Source organism: Notothenia rossii (genome assembly GCF_949606895.1).
Source record: "Notothenia rossii genome assembly, chromosome: 10".
Classification (NCBI taxonomy): Eukaryota; Metazoa; Chordata; class Actinopteri; order Perciformes; family Nototheniidae; genus Notothenia; species Notothenia rossii.
In genome coordinates, this window is record NC_136908.1 from 28,785,772 (window position 1) to 28,806,734 (window position 20,963).

Genomic DNA, 20,963 nt, shown 5'->3' on the forward strand with positions numbered 1-20,963 from the left:
TCGGATCTTATTTGATCTTCATAGTTTTATCAGGCAATGTTCATCACCCAGCAAGAGAACTTCATGTTCACAAGATATTTAGTTTTATGAGTCAATCAATCAAAGTTTATTCATAAAGCCAAATATCACAAATGACACATTCATCTCAGGGGTCTTTACAGACTGTATCTGACACCCTCTGTCCTTTATACCCTCACAGCCCACAAGCAGAAACTCCTCCAAACAAACCCAGATTCACAATAACCAAACAAGAGGAGGGATCCTTCTCTCTGGACAGTCCAATAGACAAAGTCAATGCAGGAGTCTAGATGCAAATACAATGTTCAAGTTCAAGGCTTTTATTGGTCATACGAACATAGCTACAGTGTAGTTATGACGATGAAATAACATATACAAGAACATAATGATACATTTGATGATGAATGATACATTTACAACAAAGACAATAACCTACAAATAAACCTGCCTACTGTAAGTAACAGGAAGCACAGAAAAAACACACCGCTTTCATTCAGCTACATGCATTTGAACTATTAAAGGTACACAGAACATGCTAATAAATTGGACATTGAGGATATGAAGTCCGGTTATTGTTTTAGTTATTTTCAAAACTTTAACCTGTTAAGCCCGAGCCTGTTTTTCAGGTCTCAGGCTCGAAAATGACATTCCCAGAACAAATGACTATATCTTCACTTCTAAAAGGGGAACATTAATAATCTTTGTTCTCAAAGCAATGATAAACCTGTGAGTTGGATCTAGTAGAGTCATAATCAATATAGCATTTTTTTTATTTTAAAGTAAATTCAGATTGAACATAGTGAAACAATGTAAATTATAGTGTCCATCCAAAAGAAACCGTTACTTATAGTGAAAACCACCCTTGAATGATTGGATAGTAGAGAAAAAGCTTTAGGAATCCAAACTATAACATATAATAACTACCCTGCATCAAGATTGATGCAAAACAAGTGACATTTGACCTTTTTAGAGAGTTTTAGATGTTAGTTTTGAGATTTTGATGATTGACACCTCTTTTGAACCAGCCAATAGAATCGAGAGGGAGTTCCTAAATCCATCTAAACATTACAATCTCAATGAGAGTGATGCACAGCCAGCATGCCCAAAGCCGGAAGCTGTCATACACTCTCGTAGCTCTCATAGCAGCTATATGAAAACTACTCACATTGACATACATGTTACTCAAAGAATACAAGAATGACACTGATTATTGTGTTACAAAACATCATTACATTATAAAATAGTGTCCATGGATTCGACATGTTCTCCATTTATTTCAAGCTCAAATCTAGATCCTGTGTGGTGATGCATTTCATTTCATTTTTCAGTCAAATGTATTGTAGTTCAAACGTATTATTCTTAATACTTATTTGAGTATTATTGCATAGTGTGTAGCTAGGACAGTGTATTCTATTTCTCTCTCGATATTAAAACGCAGTTTGCAGTAAACAAAGAGTGGATAACAGAGGTGGCAGCAGTAAATGTGCTTTTATCAGCAGAGACAGGAAGTGAATGGAATGATTGGTGAGGAGCGATGGAGGCAACTTTTAACAAATGTAACAAGTTAAGACCTCTCTACATCTAATCAATCATTTTCATCAAAAAATGCCCTTACATTCCTGAATGGTAACAAGCATTCATCACAATGAAGAGTTTGTTTATTTGTACTGTGATAAAAAGGAATGAAAGCAAAGTTATAAAGAAGAATAGAAAAAACAAAGAGAATAGCAGAGAAGTAAACAAGTTTTTATTTTTAATCCTGATTCAAAGCAAAAGAAGAAAAGGGACGACACAAACAAGTTATTTCTAACGAGAAAGTACTTTGAAAAGGACAGTAAATATGACTAATCAAATCACTTTATTTAAAAGCTAATGACACAAATATAACACATTAATTATGTGTTAAAAGAGACATGAGACTATAAAGAAATGTGTGTTAAAAGCAAAGCTACATAACCTCCTCCTCCATGGTCTGTGTTGTCTCCATCTGCCCTCCATCTTGCTCTCTATGTATCTACCCAGAGATTGTAATGTTTCTCACATTGTATTTCCTCACTTTAGCTTTTCCTTGTCTCTTCCTCAAGTCTGTAAGGCAGCCAAAGCAGACCTGGTGTTCCTGGTCGACGGTTCCTGGAGTATCGGGGATGAAAGCTTCCTGAAGATCATCCGCTTCCTGTACAGCACCACCGGAGCTCTGGACCGGATCGGCCCCGATGGAACTCAGGTACAGGCTCATTATGACAAAGAACGATAAAGCACAGCAGTGCAATCTCTCATGGAAACATGTCTTCCATCAGCCTTTATGAAAACAAGTGTAACCGTGATAGATGGTAAGTGGTTATCTAGATAATCAAATATAGGCTCGGCGAAAAAAACACTTTGGGCCATTTTTTAGGATGTAGCCCTTTTAATTAAACTCTGAGTAAAACGTTGCTCCTTTTTGAATTGATGAGTTACCTGTTTGTGAGTTGTCTGACAGGTGGCCATCGCTCAGTTCAGTGACGACGCCAGGACAGAGTTCAAACTGAACTCGTACGGCGACAAGGAGCGACTGCTGGACGCCATCAACAAGATCTCCTACAAGGGAGGAAACACCAAGACAGGTGAGTGTGTGGAAGAGAAACTTCCTCTGGAAGGAACACAGGTAGTGTAGCCTTTGCAGACCATTCACATGCACACAAACATATAACACGCTACAGGGAAGGGGACACCTCAAAAAGCTCACTAGGGCTTCAAAACAACCGTGTGCAAGTTCTGTAACTTCAGCAGGTACAATTCCAGCTTTTCCCCATAATACATCAATCTCTCAAAAGTAATAATATAGCTTTATTTGTAGAGCACTTCCCATATACATGATGCAGCTCATTTGCATGAACAGAATGACTCACAACATAATACAGACAGAAAACAAGTCAGAGGCTAAAGCATATTAGCACACATGCAGCATGTATATATAATACATGTGAATCCATGGAATACAAGAAAGTAAAATAGGCAAGAGAATAAATACAAAAATGTAATCCAACAAGAAATGAAGACACACCTGTGTAAGACAAAGGAACAGTCTGCTGGGTGCAGACACTCAGAGCTTCCTAATAACATCATCAATACTGATAGCATACATAGCAGCAGGCAACAACTCACACACACACACACACACACACACACACACACACACACACACACACACACACACACACACACACACACACACACACACACACACACACACACACACCATTTAATGTGTCTGAAGGTGTACTTCCACTGGTGTGCATTGCATCAATATATTACCCTTGTGAACATGCCTTCATGCCTATAAGGTATTTGTTTCCATGCCCACAGTGTTGTATAGGATGCATAGAAGTCCTTATTTATGGAGTGTGTGTAATGAGAGAAGTGTGTGGGGAAGCAGGGAGAAGTGTATTCATTCATCAGAGTTAATAAAGCAGCGCACTCACTCACTCGTGCAGGGACGACTGCAGAGAACACATTTTTAACAGTCACTGCCGGGGGGGGGGGGATTGTCCTTCCTTATCCTCCTCCTCCTCCTCCTCCTCCTCCTCCTCCTCAAGCACTCAATCGCCTCGTTGTGCACACTGAGATGACTAATCCCTTTCACAGTGTTCACACAGGCCTGGAGAGTGCGTGAAACAAATGATTTTGTTATTGATACAATACATGTTGGGTGAATTGTATGACGTATACATAGAATGAAAGGCTTTTTTTTTTAAATATAAATGCGGGAATAAAAACATCAGAAGTCCCCAGTCTGCTTTTATCTGAAAGGAAAAAGGTAAACAAGATAACCCTGCATCTTTTTATTGTTGTATTTTGGTATTACTATATCAGCCCCTGAACATGACTTGCTACAATTCTTAGGACTTTAAATATAGATATAAGTATTTGTTTTATTTGACTTTGAAAACATCATAAAGTTTGTATTTATTTTGCCATAAGGTTGTAGGTCTTCAAACAAAAACATTGTCATGCGATAACTCACAGAAGGGAAGTTGGGCTATATTTGTACAAGCCCTTCCATTTCAACTCACTGTTTTCTTGTAACTTGTCTGTATATAAATATTGAATTAGAATTAATACTAAAAGTCAGTCAGTATAACTGTATTATGTTTGCCTATTCTAAAAAGTATGTATTTGATTTCTTTATGTGTGATGATGCTGTTCCCCATATGAGCCTTTCATTATAGTAAGACCATTCTATGAAGCTGGACCTCGCTGTATAACATAAGTTGTTGTGATGGTCAAATCTTCCTTACCTTAGCGAGGTATATTAGGTATATCCACAATAAGGGATTTCTGAGCTCTCTCCTAAAGGCTTTCAAGTCTGGAACAGTTCTAAAGCAGCGTCCACACGGCGGCGTTCGTTGAAGCTTGCCGGCAGGCGTGCCTGAAGCTCGACCAACAACCAATCACATGAATCTCCCGCCCCGGACACACAAGCACGCGTTTGATTGGCTAGAGCTTGTACTGGCATATGATTTGATTTACTGACGCTTCCGTCGAAGCTTCAAAAGTTGAACATTGCTCAACTTTTGAAGCTAGCAACGCGAGCAAAGTGAAGCGACGCTCCCACAATGCAGTTCGGCAAAGTGTGACGTCACCCCATTCAAAGCAAATGGGCAGAAGCGTTGAAGCTTCAACGCACGCCGCTGTGTTGACGGGCCGCTGTCCACGGAGCTGGAAGCCCAGTTGCAGGAGAACATATGTTCTGGGCTCCTCCCCGACAAGACAATCTAGCATGAACTGGTTGGTACACATGGTTTCCTCAGGTTTTTCTTTACTCTACTCGTGCAACAGCCTCTTAAAGCAGTGATGTTGGCCAGAACCATCTGCTCTCCCGCGGGTCTCACAGAGTTAATTTAGTTCTGGCTAAAGTTTATCTTGTACAAAAATGTTGACCACTTGGCTTTCATGGTTTCCGTAGCTTCCAGCTACCATTTAAAAAGTAATCAAGTAATGTTATAAGGATGGGACCCCAAGTGTCTTCTCATTCCCTGAAACAGTCCAGAGTTACAGTGGCTACTTTAGTGATGGTTGCACTGGCGCTACATAAGGAACTAGTTCACAAAGCTTAAAGGAGGAGAACTGGCTTCACATGATCCAGTAGCTGGAACAGTTACTTAAAGATGTAAACTGACAGAACTAAAACTGGCACCAAATTCTAGATTGACAGACCTCCAACATCAGTTTGTGGGGAGATACAATTTGAATGTATAATATGAAGCAGCATTCAACAGTTGAATCCATGACTGTTGAAAATGAATCTTGACTTTCTGTCAATGCACAGTTCTTAGTGACAGAAATAATGTCAGCTTAAGCTTATATATTTTGAATTGTAACGTATAAAAGGGAAGGAATGTCCTTTTTTTCTTTCCGCTCTAGTCGAAAGTATCAATTTCTGCGCCTTCTGCTGGAACCATGTGCAACATTATCTGTATTTACGAATCCTCAGTAAATAAGTTAACTTAAAACGATTGTACGTTAACAACATGTTGGGAAATCATTTTTTTTCATCCGTCTAATCAGGGCGCGCCATCCAACATGTGAAGGAGAACATCTTCACGACAGAGGGGGGAGTCAGGAGGGGGATCCCCAACGTCTTGGTGGTCCTCACCGACGGTCGATCTCAGGATGACGTCAACAAGGTTTCAAAGGAGATGCAGATGGAAGGTCAGAGCATCTCCTGGATGGAAGGTCCCACATATACAGTTGGCATTGTCTTTTAAATGGACATCATTACATCAGATAGCAACTACAGAAGGAGACATCAGCACTGAATGTTCATTATATTCATAATATTCATACTAAATGAAACGGTTTGTCACCTTTCATAATATGAATAGACATTGACATTATGGTCAATCATAATGAAGATAATTTCTTACATTTCTAATCAGTAATAATAAAATTTACAGTGAGTGAATTAAAAACAAAGCTTTATAACTTACTTGAAATGCAGTTTTTAAGTGTAAGTTGAAACTTTCGTACCATTATAATTCAAGAATAAGTCATTACATCATTTCTGTGTGCTAGCTTCTTCCTTGGTGAAGACAGTTGAGATTCCTGACCCACACTGTTGCTTCTCCTCCTGTCTTCCTGTAAAGGCTACATTGTGTTTGCGATTGGCTTTGCTGACGCTGACTACGGGGAGCTGGTGAGCATCGCCAGTAAACCCAGCGACAGACACGTGTTCTTCGTGGACGACCTGGACGCCTTCGCCAAGATCGAGGAGAAGCTGGTGACCTTTGTGTGTGAGGCCGCCACTGCCAGTGAGTACCCAAAGCTTCCGGGAAAATCTAAACTTTAGTTCAATCAGACAACTCACTTGTTTCTTAATATGTTTATTATAAGCAGCATATAGTTTGAGTTTGGCGTCTAGGCTTGGGCCTCATCACTCCACAGATTTACAAAGAACATTGAGTGATGATTAAATAACTAACCCCCCGAGCCTACAGGTGGAAGCTGGGGTGGAAGCTGGGGAGGTGGTGGTGCAGGCGAGCAGCAGCAACATGGACCACAGCAGCAGGAACAGGAACATGAACGTAGAAATAGCAAGTGAACAAAGCAGTGGCAGCGGCAGCATAGCGAGGCAGAGGCAGGAAGACCTGGCAGCTTAAATAGAATGGCATGTTTAGGAGATTGTGTTAGGTTGGTTGTAAGAGGGACGAGGTGCGTCACGTGTTAATGTATCATTGGTGCTCGAGTTGACTGCCTGAACTACCTCGCAGGCTTCGCCCCATTGGTGATACTGTGTGATATGTGACATATCTGCCCGAAGGAATGTGTCTTTTTAATCAACACACTTTCTTTCCCAGCGTGTCCATCAGTACCGATGAGTGGCAGCACAACACCAGGTAAAAAAGTCTATATTAATATACTGTGAACTAGAGATGTCCCGATCCGATCACGTGATCGGGGATCGGCGCTGATCATGTGATTTTCAAAAGATCGGAATCGGGAGGAAAAAAATCGGGGATCGGGATTTTTTTTTTTTTTTTTTTTTTAAATACTTTTTTTAAAATGTTGTATTCAATGTTACAAAACAAAAATGACCATGTTCAAGTCTTAACGTCATCCTGAGGCCTTAGTTTTGGTTTCAAATTACAGAACATCATGTATGTGTTGCTTCTTTTGGGCTTGTTTTCATAGACCTGGTTGCTTATTTCTCTCAAATCTGGCAACAGAGTGGGCAGGGCGCAGTGTCTAATTGTAGCAGTAAGCTAACGAGTACTGAAAGCTTTATTTTGTTTTGATCCAATGCTGCACAACTGAACTGATCCAATGCTGCTGTGAAAGAAAGAAGCTATATCCATGTTGGATAGAATATCCAATTTAAATAAAAAAATAACCTTAAGGGACAACTTGAATGCTTTTTTTTCTCTTAATGCATTGCATAAAGATCGGATCGGGAAAAATCGGTATCGGCAAATTGTCAAAATCAAATGATCGGAATCGGATCGGTAGCAAAAAAAGGTGATCGGGACATCCCTACTGTGAACAGTCATGGTCTTTTCCTATTTGTTCCCACTTGATGCTAAATGCTAAATGCACAGTATATTATACCGTTTGAACAAGTACCTTAGATACACTGAGGATGTGCAGTATGATCAGAAGCATTCCTTTTTGAAGCTGACACAATGCATATCTTCCTCTGATCTGTAGAGCTTTTTATCAATCTAGATTTGTTTAGTGTGAGTTACTGAGTATTGGAGATCGCAGCAGTAGAAATGTATTCCTTCTCTCCAACATAATGGAACAAGATGGCACTCTACATATGGCACTCAAATCTAAAAATAATACATGAAAACTGAACAATGTCTATTTCCGGAAATCATGACCTGGTTATTTAAAGAACGGTAATCCAAACATCTTATTCTGAACATGTTCATGTAGGACTCATGTATTATATACAGATGACTGCCCCTGCCCTTGAGAAATTCTTCTATTTTCATGAGAATATGCAGCACAATTTTGCATTTCTCTTCAATTATGGCTTCTGACTTTGTTTATTTTGAATGCACCACAATCTGGTCCCAGCTTTAAATGTAAATGATGATCAAGTTCAAACTCCTTCCCCTGTCCTCAGGTTTCCGTATGATGGAGCTCTTTGGGCTGGTGGAGAATAGGTACAGCAGTGTCCCTGGCGTTTCCATGGTACCTGGCACCTTCAACACCTTCCCCAGTTTCCACCTGCACAGTGACGCCTTCCTGGCACAGCCCACCAGGTACACACACATATTTCACTAAACATAGTGTGTTTTTAAAAGTTAGATCAAAGGGCAGAAAACAACTTGAGAAAGTAATAATCAAATCTGGTAAGGCTACATGTACCTGATGTTTCCGTCTGTCTCCAAGGTTCATCCACCCTGAAGGGCTGCCCTCAGACTACACCATTACCCTGCTGTTCAGGCTGCTGCCCAACACTCCAGAGGAGCCCTTCGCCCTCTGGGAGATCCTCAACAAGAAGAATGAGCCGCTGGTGGGAGTCATCATGGACAGTAAGTAATAATAATGATAATAATAATAATACATTTATTTTGGGGGGCGCCTTTCATAACACCCAAGGACACCTTACAGGGCATAGGGGCAATATAGGGAACAATTAAAACAGTGGATTTAGTGAAGTATCAGCCGGGGTAAGACAAGACAAACAACAGGAAATGGACTATAGAAGGACACAAAAGGACACAGGGTGCAGTTTTATAAAGAAAATGCCAGTTTGAACAGGTGGGTTTTGATTTGGGTTTGAATGTTGATATGGAATCAGACTGTCGGATGTGTAGTGGCAGGGAGTTCAAGAGTCTGGGAGCCGAGCAGCTGAAAGCTCGAGCACCCATGGTTTTGAGGCGAGAGCTTGGGACGGTGAGAAGTCCTACGGACGAAGAGCGGAGGGTGCGGGAGGGGGTGTACTCCTGAAGTTGGTCGTGATGTAGATGGGGGCAAGGTTAATGGAGAGCTTTATATATGAGTAGAAGGTTTTTGTAGTCAATACGGTAGCGTACAGGAAGCCAGTGTAGCTGAGTGAGAATGGGGGTGATGTGGTCGGATGAGTTGGTGTGGGTGGTGATCCGGGTAGCAGAGTTCTGGATTATTTGCAGTCTATTGAGGAGTTTGATGGGAAGGCCAGTCAGAAGCAGTAATCAATCCGGGATGTGACAAATGAGTGGACCAGGATTTCAGTCTGGAGATGTTCCGAAGATGAAAGAAGGAGGTACGGGTGATGTTTTTTATGTGTGGTGCGAATGAGAGGGAGCCGTCCAGAATGACACCGAGGCTTTTCACTTGGGCAGCGAATGGTATGGAGAAGCCGTCGATGATGATGTTTGGTGCTGGGGTGTTATGTGACTTGGTGAGGGTGGATTTGGAGCCGATGAGCAGGGCCTCAGTTTTGCTACCGTTAAGCTTCAGGAGGTTTCTGCTCATCCAGCTCCTGATGTCCTCAAGGCAGGTGGTGAGGGAGGTTGGGGGGAGGGCAGTGGTGGGTTTGGAGAAAATGTAGACCTGTGTGTCGTCGGCGTAGCAGTGAAAATTAACCTCATGGTGACGGAGGATTTTGCCCAGGGGGAGGAGATATACAATGAATAGGAGTGGACCCAGTACTGACCCCTGGGGGACAACCAGTGAAATAGCACTTTCTTGTCACTTGTGATTACCGAGTTGTACAAACTGTTGTCTGTCAGTGAGGTATGATGAGAACCAGGAGAGTGCAACACCAGTGATCCCAATGCCAGCCAGGCAGTCCAGGAGTAGTGGGTGAGAGATGGTATCGAATGCAGCGCTGAGGTCAAGGAGGATGAGGATGGTGAGAAGTCCGGAGTCAGCTGCACGGAGGAGGTCGTTGGTGATTTTAACCAGGGCTGTTTCAGTACTGTGTTTTTGGCGGAAACCAGATTGGAAGGGTTCATGGAGGTTGTTTGTGTCAAGATGGGACTGAAGCTGTGCGGAAACCACCCTCTCAAGGGTCTTTGAAATGAAGGGTAGGTTGGAGATGGGCCTGTAGTAGTTTAGATCGGCTGGGTCAGTACCGGGTTTTTTGAGGATGGGAGTGATTGCAGCCAGTTTGAGGGAGGTTGGTACAATTCCAGAGGTGAGGGAGGAGTTAATTATGTCAGTGATCATGGGTGATATGGCTGGTAGGCAAGCCTTGACCAGGGTGTCGGGAAGAGGATCAAGCTGACAGGGGGGTAAGTGGGGGGTCTTTGCTATGGGAGTATCAGCTTTCGAAACCATCCAACATAAACACTTTTATTTCTGTCCTATATAATAACTTCTTTAATTAGAAATCCATCACAATGGTGAGCTAAATGTAGGAAACACAATGTTTGGTGTTGTTATAAAGGGGCAACGTAGGTCCTCTGCTCAGTTCCATATTGATTTCTATATCTACATATCAAGTCAGACTTCACCTAATTTATTTTATGATGGAAAACCTGCATTGGACAGAAGCATTCACTATTCAATCTACAGTATTCTTTTTGACATGTACTTTGTGTGTCTTCCTGCAGATGGAGGAAAGACTCTGACATTCTTCAACAACGACTACAAAGGAGAGTTCCAGACGGTCACCTTTGAAGGGCCAGAAATAAAGAAACTCTTCTATGGCAGCTTCCATAAGGTCAGTACAACTTCTGTTGTTGTCAGGCTTCTTCCTGATGTTCCACACCGACAGAGTGATCATCTGTCAGTCTCAAAATCAATGTATAGTTCAGCATGAAATTGTTTACAAGGATATTTGTTGACATGAATGATGCTGTTCTACTGTTCGCTTTGGTGTTTACTTCCTGTCTGTCTTCTTCTACTGTAGGGGTGCAACAACTAATCGACTTAATCGATTAAAATCGATGACCAAATTAGTTGCCAACTAATTCAGTCGTCGATTCGTCGGTGACGTCATAACGTGTGTTTTACGAGCCGTTAAGCTCCAACGTTATCTGTCTTTTTATCTGTACTGGAGACATTTAAAACATATATGTCATATATATTATTGCTACACAAACATTATATCGCAGTCTTAGTGTCGCCAACTCCGTTTCTAATATGCAAAAAGACTACAAAATGCGTCTATGATGTATTTTCGATCTTTCCAATCCAGGCGACAGATCTTTCTCCCCTGTCTGTTTGTGAGGGGGCAGGGCAGTTTACACACACGCGGCTGCTACATGCATGCAACACACACGCGCTCCTAGGTATGGTTTACCTTTACCCGTCTCGATGTGGACAATGCTTGTTGCCTAAAGTGCAATAAGAGTTTTTTTGCAGCATACCTGTATGCCCCACCTGTGTTGCTCTGTAGCACTGTATTTTACTTAAATACTTGTTTTTTATTTGTTTTTTACAGTTCTGTAAGTTCACATTATTTACAATTTGTTTAGTTAAAATAGTTTTCAAAATACCCGATAAGAGTACCGTTAAAGTACCGGATCGATAAGCAGAATCGATAAAATTAGTAGTACCGTTAAAACCTTAACGATACCCATCCCTTCCCATCCCTACTTGACTGTGAAAAAGGTTATTTTTGATCTGATCTAATTTGCTATCCTTGGTTTAAAATGTTGACGGACAGATTTTTTGATTTATCTTTCAGCAGACAGTTTAATAAAATATGTATTTTTGAATCAAGTATTCATCTTCATTGTCTTCATTATTAGTTTCCACATGCCTAAAACAACCTCAAGCTAAATCTAAAAGTGGATGGCTAAATAAGAGCGTTTGAGAAATTGTGCAAGGCATAATCGAAATAATCGATTCATCGTTTCAGTAATGGATAGATGAATCGATTATCAAATGAGTCGTTTGTTGGAGCCCTACTCTACTGTTCGTTTAGTGTTTACTTCCTGTCTGTCTGATTCCTCTGATGTTCAGCACCCTGTCCTTTTACCTATTTCCTTCTCTTGCGATATGTTTCTGTTCTTTACTGCAGACAGTTCAAATGAATCCAAAGTTTGGTGCCTTTCACAAATATAACAATTAATATAAAAAAGTATTCCATTATGTATTCTGATGGAGAAAACAAATGTTTGTTGTCCATTGCAGACATTAAATCAAACTGGACTTCTTTCTGCATATTGTACATAGTCCCTTGAGCCTCCTTAGCAACGGCCTGTTCTCCTTATCAGCGTTTTAGGGAGTATTAACAACTTCTGAAATGCTGTGTAATATATTCAAATATTGACTAAATATTTTGCTAAATTATTTAAAAGCAGACTGGAGTTACAGACTTGTTTTACTGATGGAGCGGCTCATAATAATGTGAGCTGGTTGACTTTTTTTTTAGTCAGAGTACTGGATCATTATGTGCTCAGTCGTGTCTACCTCTCCTCCTCCTTTCCTGTCATTGCTGCTCTTGCATCCTGTACCCCGCTGAGCAGTGAGCCAGTGTTTGTAGTCCTGACAGGCTGACTGTAGTTGAGCGGCGCCCTGATCCTGAACCTGCTCTCGTGGTGTTGTGTTGGTGTCAGTGTGTCAGTGCTGAGAGACTCACGGACTGATCTGCAGTCACGTCTGTCTGCTGGCTGACAGCACAGCTTACCAGCTTACCTTTCCAGCTTCTTCTCCTCTGCTAGGTGTGTGTGTGTGTGTGTGTGTGTGTGTGTGTGTGTGTGTGTGTGTGTGTGTGTGTGTGTGTGTGTGTGTGTGTGTGTGTGTGTGTGTGTGTGTGTGTGTGTGTGTGTGTGTGTGTGTGTGTGTGTGTGTGTGTGTGTGTGTGTGTGTGTGTGTGTGTGTGTGTGTGTGTGTGTGTGTGTGTGTGTGTGTGTGTGTGTGTGTGTGTGTGTGTGTGTGTGTGCGCAGACATAGTGGCTCTCTTATATTCCTACAGGGCCAGTACACTACCACCTGAAGAGTCCATGTGACACTTCTGTGATGATGGCTGAGCGAACATCACTCATTTGATAAGAGTCTCTGAACTTTAGCGACTATACCTCTTAACTCACTGTAGGTTTGAATAGTCCCGTGGGGGTCAAAAAAAGGTCAGCCTTTCTCAGCCTTTTAACTCTTTTAGCACTTTCTGGCATTTGAATCTTAACAAGCTGACATTTTGAAATGGGTGTAATGTAGTGTAGACATGTCTTAATGCCAGCTGTTCAGACTGAAAGGACAGTGTTGCTTCACACTTCACTCTAAGCAGGATTTATATCACAGTGCTGATGCAGGTCGGACGGTAAAAGTGCATCAGTCTGTATTTATACACACTCTGGAAGTCACCTAACAAAAAAACGTTCTATAATATAATGGCCTCAAATATTGACTTAATTGTTTGAACATTTTGATTTAGGTTCTCAAAATAACAAAAAACTGCCAAAATATTGACTTAGTTTTTCAAACTAAACTTAATTTCTATCATGCTGACTTAGCTTCTCAAACTAATGAGTTACTATCTAAAAAAGTATCTTAAGATGGGTTGAGGAGCCCCTCACACACAGAGGCAGTGTGTGAGTGTGTTTCTTCCTCCTCACAATTCAGCCCTTGCTGTCCATGATGCTGACAGCACTTCCTGTACAGTTTGTGTAATTAAAAATAGCTGTGTCGCTCAAGAAGGTCATTTTAATGGTGTGCGCTCCTCACTTTTTTTCCCAGTTCCTGCTGTACTGCGAGTTGTCAGAATATGGAATAGGCATTCATTTTAAACACAAGCTCACACTAACCAAGTGTGTGCGTGCGTCTGTGTGCGTCAACACACTGCATTTTGTGCACATTTAATAAAATGTTTTGCAGTCTTTAACAATTTCCTTATGAAAACATAGGCATGTGTCTGTTTGTATCAAACCCAAGTCCTCAACATAATGCTACAATAAAACATAAAGCAGACGGTGTGTTTGTGGTTAAATGTGACACATTAATATCACATTAGTATAAATAAACATGTGTAAAGCATGGGTCTTTACATGAGGGTTGTCAGAGTTACTTTTACAAAAATGTGTCTAAATACATATTGCATTAACCTGAATCCGACATATTATTAGCAAATATAAATCTTCCTATTCGTAAACACATTTAATTGAATCAACATTAAGTCAGTGTTGAGTAAATGACATTAGTGTTAAGTTTATCTATCAATATAACGCCAAATCACAAATACACATTGTCTTTTATAGTGTGTACTAGTCTCTGTCCTTAGACCCTGGCTGTAAGAAGGAACAACTCCTCAAAAACTATTAATGGGGAAAGAATTGAAGACACTTCGGGTAGAGGATGCTGTAACAGAGAGGACAAACGTGCAATATATGTAGTGTGTATGGGATAATTGAATAAATGTACAACATAGTCAATACAAATGATAGTTTGAACTTCTAGTTTCCATGAAATCCTCTCACAATCACCTGACCTAGCTAACCCATGTTTAATCACCTATTCATAACAGTGGCTAAGAATGATTACTTTAATAGCTTAATATAGTCTCCAACATGAAATAGTTCTAACAACTTGATACATACAGTACAGGGTCCCTAATCCTGTTCCTTTAAGAGTTCCTTGGCCTGAGACATGTTGAATAATAAAGAACACTGTTATCCATTATCAACCTGTGCTCTGAGATGAAGCTTCTGAGTCCCCGGGTTAGATTTGGAGGGAAATCTGCTTGATTATTTCACAGCAGCAGCAGCAGCAAGAGGGCGCTGTTCTACCGCAGCATAGAATAACTCAAATATATATGAAAGTAAAACACTGATTCTCCTCAGGGTCATTTATGAAAAGTACAATATTAAAAAAATGGTTGACCACAACAAAACTGCGAGAGCTAATGTCACAGGATTAGTAGCAGTCAAAGTGACCTAAAAAAAGTGCACACAATATTTACATGAATTTATTTACACGTTTGAAACATGGACTTTCAAACCCTTTGTCCATCAATTCAGGTAATTTTTTTATGAATTGTTTCATGTGTTTAGTTGAAATTGAACATGAATCTCCTAGTGAGACATGAATAAACAATGATTTTACAACAAAGTAGAGTTTTATTACTCTATTATCTAAAGAAAGTTGAACAGAATCGAACAGTTTTCATCTGAAAAGGACAGATCAACACTCATAGAGTGAAGGAAGCTGTCTGACCACGATTACACACAGTACTGTACATGTATCTTCATACACACATAGTATCACAGTGGGAGTCATTTGGAGACCATAGCACACTTCTCTTCACATCGTGTTATCACATTCACAAACGGAAGGTTACCAAATCCTCCGTCCCAGATGAAAAAACAGAATTGCATTTAGAAAGATTCACTGAGGTAGCGCAAGGCCTTGGGGGAGGTTCACTGCGGGGTGACAACACTCACAGAGTTTACACAAGTGTGGTTAAAGGATACTAAGTTTGATAAATCCCTATAACATTCATCACTAAAGAAAGCCTACAGTAGTGTTTGAGTGAACGTGTCCTCTCTCACGCAGCTTCACATTGCCATCGGCAAGACGAGCGCCAAAGTGGTGATCGACTGCAGCATGGTGGCTGAGAAGAACATCAACGCGGCGGGGAACATCACCGTCGACGGGCTGGAGGTTCTGGGCAGGATGGTTCGCTCCCGAGGGAACAAGGACAACTCTGCACCGGTGAGCACGACACACACACCTAACCCAAATGATAGTCAAGTTACTTAGTGTTCCCTGTGAGAAGGGCTTCTTTTCAAAACTATCCGACCCAATTCACATGATCATCTTCAATTTGTTTGTTTACTCTCTCCATTGGACCTCCTCGGAATTAGGATATCAAAAATACTTGAATTCCTTAACTTTGATCCACCCTATCAAAGTCAGTTAGATTTTTGCAAAGGCCCATTTCAATGTAAACGAGGATAAATGGTAAAAACACGTTATGGTCATTGTGAGATTTCGGATGGTTCATAAATATAAATACAATTTAGAAACTTGTAAACGCAGGATGATCAGCACCAACCAAGTAGATTTGTATTAAAAAGTGAAAAGAACAGAAATCAATGTCTGTACGAAAGAAAGGCTATCAAAAGCATCTTAATAGGTCGGCTTGTTAATGATTAATCAGCAGAGTAAGCTCACCAAAAAGGTCCCTGAACTGATAACTGATAAAACACACTCCTACTGATCGTCACGACAACAGTGATATTCACAGAAAACTTGCCAGTGGTCATCTTCTGTACGACATTAGAAACCTGCTGTAAATGTAGCTCACTGCATTGATCTTGTGCTGTTGCGAGTGGTTTCATCTCATTCTTTTTCTATCAAAGCTGTTTCCTTGAGCAGCTTCATGAATGCAAACAAATCAATGTCTGCCCCTCTCCTCGAGGAAGAGCAGAGAGGCAGACTTTGTGTCTGATTGGTTTGATCTCCCTTTGAAGAGAAAACCCTTGACATTGATTGTGCTCTGAAGCTGAAGAATTCCACGTGTGTGTCACATCATCTCCAACGGTGTCATTTCTTCTCCACCGGTCACAGTCCCCAAACCATGTGCATTCTTTAAAGACAAAAATGGACCGTTAATGTGAGGCAAGCCACCTTCATTTGAGAGGTTTATATCCTGCTGCTAATCATTTCTTTGAATTGTTTGTACACTTTGTAGGTGCATTAGTAATGCAGCTACACAGAACAGCAAGGTTATTTAGGATGGAACCAGGGAGGAAGGCACAGTGTAGCTCCTCGCTGTGTTTTGGCCTCCTCAGAATGTGTTCTTCTTTCAATTTTGGTTTTTGAGTATTTACATAATGAAAGATGAGTCCTTTAATCCAGTGATTTCAACTACTGTGCCTCGGGACACCAGTGTGCTGTGAGAGATTGTCCAATTTCACTTAATCGGTCCATACAAATATTATTTAGTTGCTGCAAATGCGTGTGTGCCTGCAATGTATGTTCTGGCTTAGTGATGATATACTCTGCCATGCCGTTGGATGGCAGGAGGTGGCCCAATAATTGCAGTGTTCATTTAAGACAGTAGAATGAGGTGATGGCTCTGAGAGGTTGCTGCGACTGTTTGAACAGCGATGGGTAATTAGTTGAAAAGGAAAAATGCAAGCTCTGAGTCATTATGATTGGGGGTCAAAAGAAAGAAAAACAGAAATGTGTCATTTTGTAACTTATTTAGTTGTTTGTCTATCGACTTCTTGTGACAAATGTGATGTTCCACGGCTAAATATCCTCTAATCTCCCACTGTGTTTAAACCCCACGAGTCAGGGTGGTGGTGACTAATAGTCTAATTTTGTACCTGACAATTCACCACACCTTATTAGCCAAACGGATCAAAGAAAGCAGTCAAACTAAGGTCATGTTTGTGAGGCATTAGAGCAGGATTATGATTCAAAGGGTTCCTAGCACAGCAGTACATTACCCCGGGACATTTGCACGGATCATTTCAGATGTTAATCCTGCCATGAGACATAACCATAACACTTCAGATGATCACGTTTTGTTTAAAATCCCCCTTTTGATTCCCATCACATTTAGTTTTAGAATTTGGCGTCTAGTCTCCCTGCTGTGGGTTACACAGAGGAAGTTATAGAATGCATGTACGGTGCAACATTATGTTTGACTTTATTCAAACTTTACTGCACTTTGAGTCGGTTTGGAATGATTCTAGGTGCAGGGGGCAGTAATCTATTACTTTCAAGGCACAGCAGGTTTTTTACGCTGAACTCTGTGCCTTTATCATTTAATTTCAAACCTTTATTTAATCAGATTAGTCCCATTGAGATCATAGATCTCTTTTTCAAGGGAGACCTGCAGCATATAGGTTCCAAATGAAATATAAAACAATAAAGGACATCCGACATTATATTTACAGGATACATTTACATAGTTATAGACATTGACAAGTGCCCATAGTATCAACGAGCATTTCATTTAGCCTAGCTTTAAAAACATGCAGAGGAATGAGATTGCTCAGTTTTAATTCTTGCTGTAGATTGTTCCAAGCAAGTGGAGCTGCGCACATAAAAGCTGTCTTACCTAAGACAGTCTTTGCTCTTGGCACATCTAACAAGACTATATCATGAGATCTCAGACAATAGCTGCTTGCAACTCTCTGTGTTATTAGAGAGCAGATATAATATGGGAGTTTACCCAACAAAGCTTTATAAATAAACGTGTACCAATGACTGAGCCTCTTTACAGTGAGTGATGGCAATCCTGCCTTGGCATATAGGGTACAGTGATGAGTAAGTGCTTTACAATTTGTGACAAATCTCAGTGCGCTGTGATAGGCGGCATCTAAGTTGTTCAGGCAATGGGCAGGTGTATTCATATAGATCAAATCACCATAGTCCAGCACAGGTCAAAACATTTTTTAAATTTAAATTAGATGACTGAACAATCTATTCGACTTTTTATGTGAAAATAGAACAAATGAGGGCTATATAATCAGTAGAACAAATATATCCCTTAAATTAAAACAATACATTCCCCCCAGATCAGATGGAAATACCTTTTTGGAAACATGCAGCAACATAATATTATGTTTGATCAGTTTAAAAGACACAAGGAATAAGGAGATAATAAAAGGGTTCTGAGAATAAAATGTATATTATTATAACAAGTAATTGTCTTGGTGGTTTGTGTTTTGTTTGTGTGCAGTTCCAGCTGCAGCTCTTCGACATTGTCTGCAGCACCTCCTGGGCCGGCAGAGACAAGTGCTGCGAACTTCCTGGTCTGGTGAGGTCAAAGTTCAATTTCCTCTCTTTACTCCATTACCCTCGTGGGTCTGCACACAGAATACGTGTTCACAGCTGAGGAAAACGCACTGCATTATGTGAAACAGAAATAAGTTCAGATTAAAAGTTTTATTTTTATACAAAAAGCTCTTTTCACAGCATTTTTTACTTGAATGCAGTTAAGGAGTACTGTAAACGTTTAATGATAATGATCTTACATTGAGTTATTAAGAATAGTTGACTGTGTAGACAAGTCACACACATTTTAAATAATATATACATCAAATCTTATAATTTCCTCCCTGGGAACATTGTATCGGTTGGAAATTAAATCTTATACGGAAAAAAACCTCACAGATATTTCCATTTCTGGAGCCCTGAAACACACTGTAGTGACACTAGGTAGGATTCAGTCCCTGGCTTTATTCAATCCTTTTCATTGCCATTTCTCTTTCTTCTGTGTGTTCCCTCACCATGCTGTCATCATCCAGAGAAAGGAGGTGGACTGCCCCGCCATGCCCAAAGCCTGCACCTGCACCCAGGACAGCAAAGGCCCCCCCGGCCCTACTGGACCCCCAGTGAGCCACACGAACATCTAACAGTGATTCTGCAAGGGCTGTAGAATGAATTGGAATGTTATCCAAATCACAATAAGGACTAGTGTAATGTCCGCATTGCACCTAGAGGCTAAACATGTACTAAACATCTCATTGGAGTATTATAGGGCTACAGAAATGCAATTAGAAGGGTTCACTAACAGTTTCCTAAGAACTTAACAAAGAATTATTTATCGTGTTCAAAGAAATCAAACCATGGGCCGCCGGATGGCTCTGTGGTTAGAGCTGGTGGTCCTCATGCAGTGACTGCTGTCCTCCCCTCTGTCTCCCTCGTTCACTCTACGTTCTCCAATAACGGCTCTCTGGCCCAAAAATACCTTAAAAAAATGAAATCAAACCATGATCATGTAAATGTGTTTTCAGTGATATTGTGAATAGTTTGAAAATGATCATTCATGCTAATATGCCATATGGCTATTGTCAAATGAGTCAAAAGAAAAGCAATTTGTTCATTAGATGGATTCAATGTTTCATGGTCAGGCACATGAGTGAAGGCTGCTAAAGTGAAATTAGATAAAACCCAAAATGTTGACATCTCTCAGGTCTGCATGATTGGGTCAATATTGGAATGTAACTAAGTACATATACTTTAGTAGTAAGCAGTAGTACATTTTAAGAACTTGTACTGTACTGTAGCTACAGTACTAGTATTTTATTTTGATGCTACTTAAAACTTTACAAATATGAATTTTAGCATTACAAAATATGATACTTTGATTAAAATTAAACTAGCTATTGGTCTGTTCAAGAACTGCTTAGTTGATCCCTCTAGTTTGAGATTGAAAAATAAAAAATCATTCATGAACATGAAACAACAAGTTGTTTTCCACTTTTGAATAATTTTGTTTTTTTGTGTTTTTTTTCATTGTTTTCAGATTTGGCTGCATTGGGAACTTTTAATTTTAACACTTTTACAGCATTTTGCTGATTCTACTTTGTCAATGTTACTTTAGTAACATTTGAAATGCAGGACTTTTACTTGTAAACAAGTATTTTTACATTGTGGTAAAAGTACTTCTACCTAATTTAAGGATCTGAATACTTATTTGACCTTTACTATTCAGTTTGACTGTGTGTCTTGTGTCTCAGGTGGTCGGCTTTGTGGGTTTCTGTACACACAGGATTGAGACTCTGTTGATCTGCACGTGGTAATTGTGCACCTCTAATTGTTCTTCTTGTGCTTCTAAAGGGAGGCCCTGGGATCAGAGGAGCCCGAGGTGACCGCGGAGAGCCAGGCCCCGTGGTGAGTTTCGTTGGTTTTACTGATACAAAGTTAAGACTTCTGACACACAGTGTTTTTTCACTCTCGTTCTGAGAAACAGCAGCAGAAGTGTGAAAGGCCACTGCTGTACAGGAAGTACAAGCGGTGAGCTTTCTGAACGCTTTTGAAAAGTTTCTGCAGATGCTGAACAAAATGTTTTAAACTCTCACTGTGTTGCTTCTCGTTGTGGGTCAAAACAAAGTGCTGTGTTGTGATTAGCTTTGTTATCAAGCTCATGCACTGTTTTGAGAATCCCTATGAGAGGCCAGTTGTCATGTTCAGCCCTGCAGTGGGTATCAAGCTCTTTTATAGTCGAACAAGACCAGAATAACCAATTATTCTATTAGGAGTCAGCAGCCCTAAAGAATCCCACTTGGGGTTCTCACACCCACTCAAATCAATTACACTTGCATAATCATACAAAAAGCAACAAAAAT

The 20,963-nt window shown here is 40.4% G+C and overlaps 1 protein-coding gene across 2 annotated transcripts in view; it reads left to right on the forward strand.

The window, feature by feature from the left end:
- col14a1b (collagen, type XIV, alpha 1b) overlaps nt 1-20,963 on the forward strand; it is a 219,327-nt gene that overhangs the window by 163,018 nt on the left and 35,346 nt on the right. For both annotated transcript variants that reach the window (XM_079654484.1, XM_079654485.1), the window contains exons 26-37: nt 2,103-2,242; nt 2,498-2,621; nt 5,566-5,709; nt 6,144-6,308; nt 6,855-6,893; nt 8,126-8,264; nt 8,395-8,537; nt 10,545-10,654; nt 15,427-15,585; nt 18,572-18,649; nt 19,140-19,226; nt 20,455-20,508. In XM_079654484.1, the coding sequence (XP_079510610.1) occupies nt 2,103-2,242; nt 2,498-2,621; nt 5,566-5,709; nt 6,144-6,308; nt 6,855-6,893; nt 8,126-8,264; nt 8,395-8,537; nt 10,545-10,654; nt 15,427-15,585; nt 18,572-18,649; nt 19,140-19,226; nt 20,455-20,508 (1,382 nt within the window). The remainder of the gene's footprint in view (nt 1-2,102; nt 2,243-2,497; nt 2,622-5,565; nt 5,710-6,143; nt 6,309-6,854; nt 6,894-8,125; nt 8,265-8,394; nt 8,538-10,544; nt 10,655-15,426; nt 15,586-18,571; nt 18,650-19,139; nt 19,227-20,454; nt 20,509-20,963) is intronic.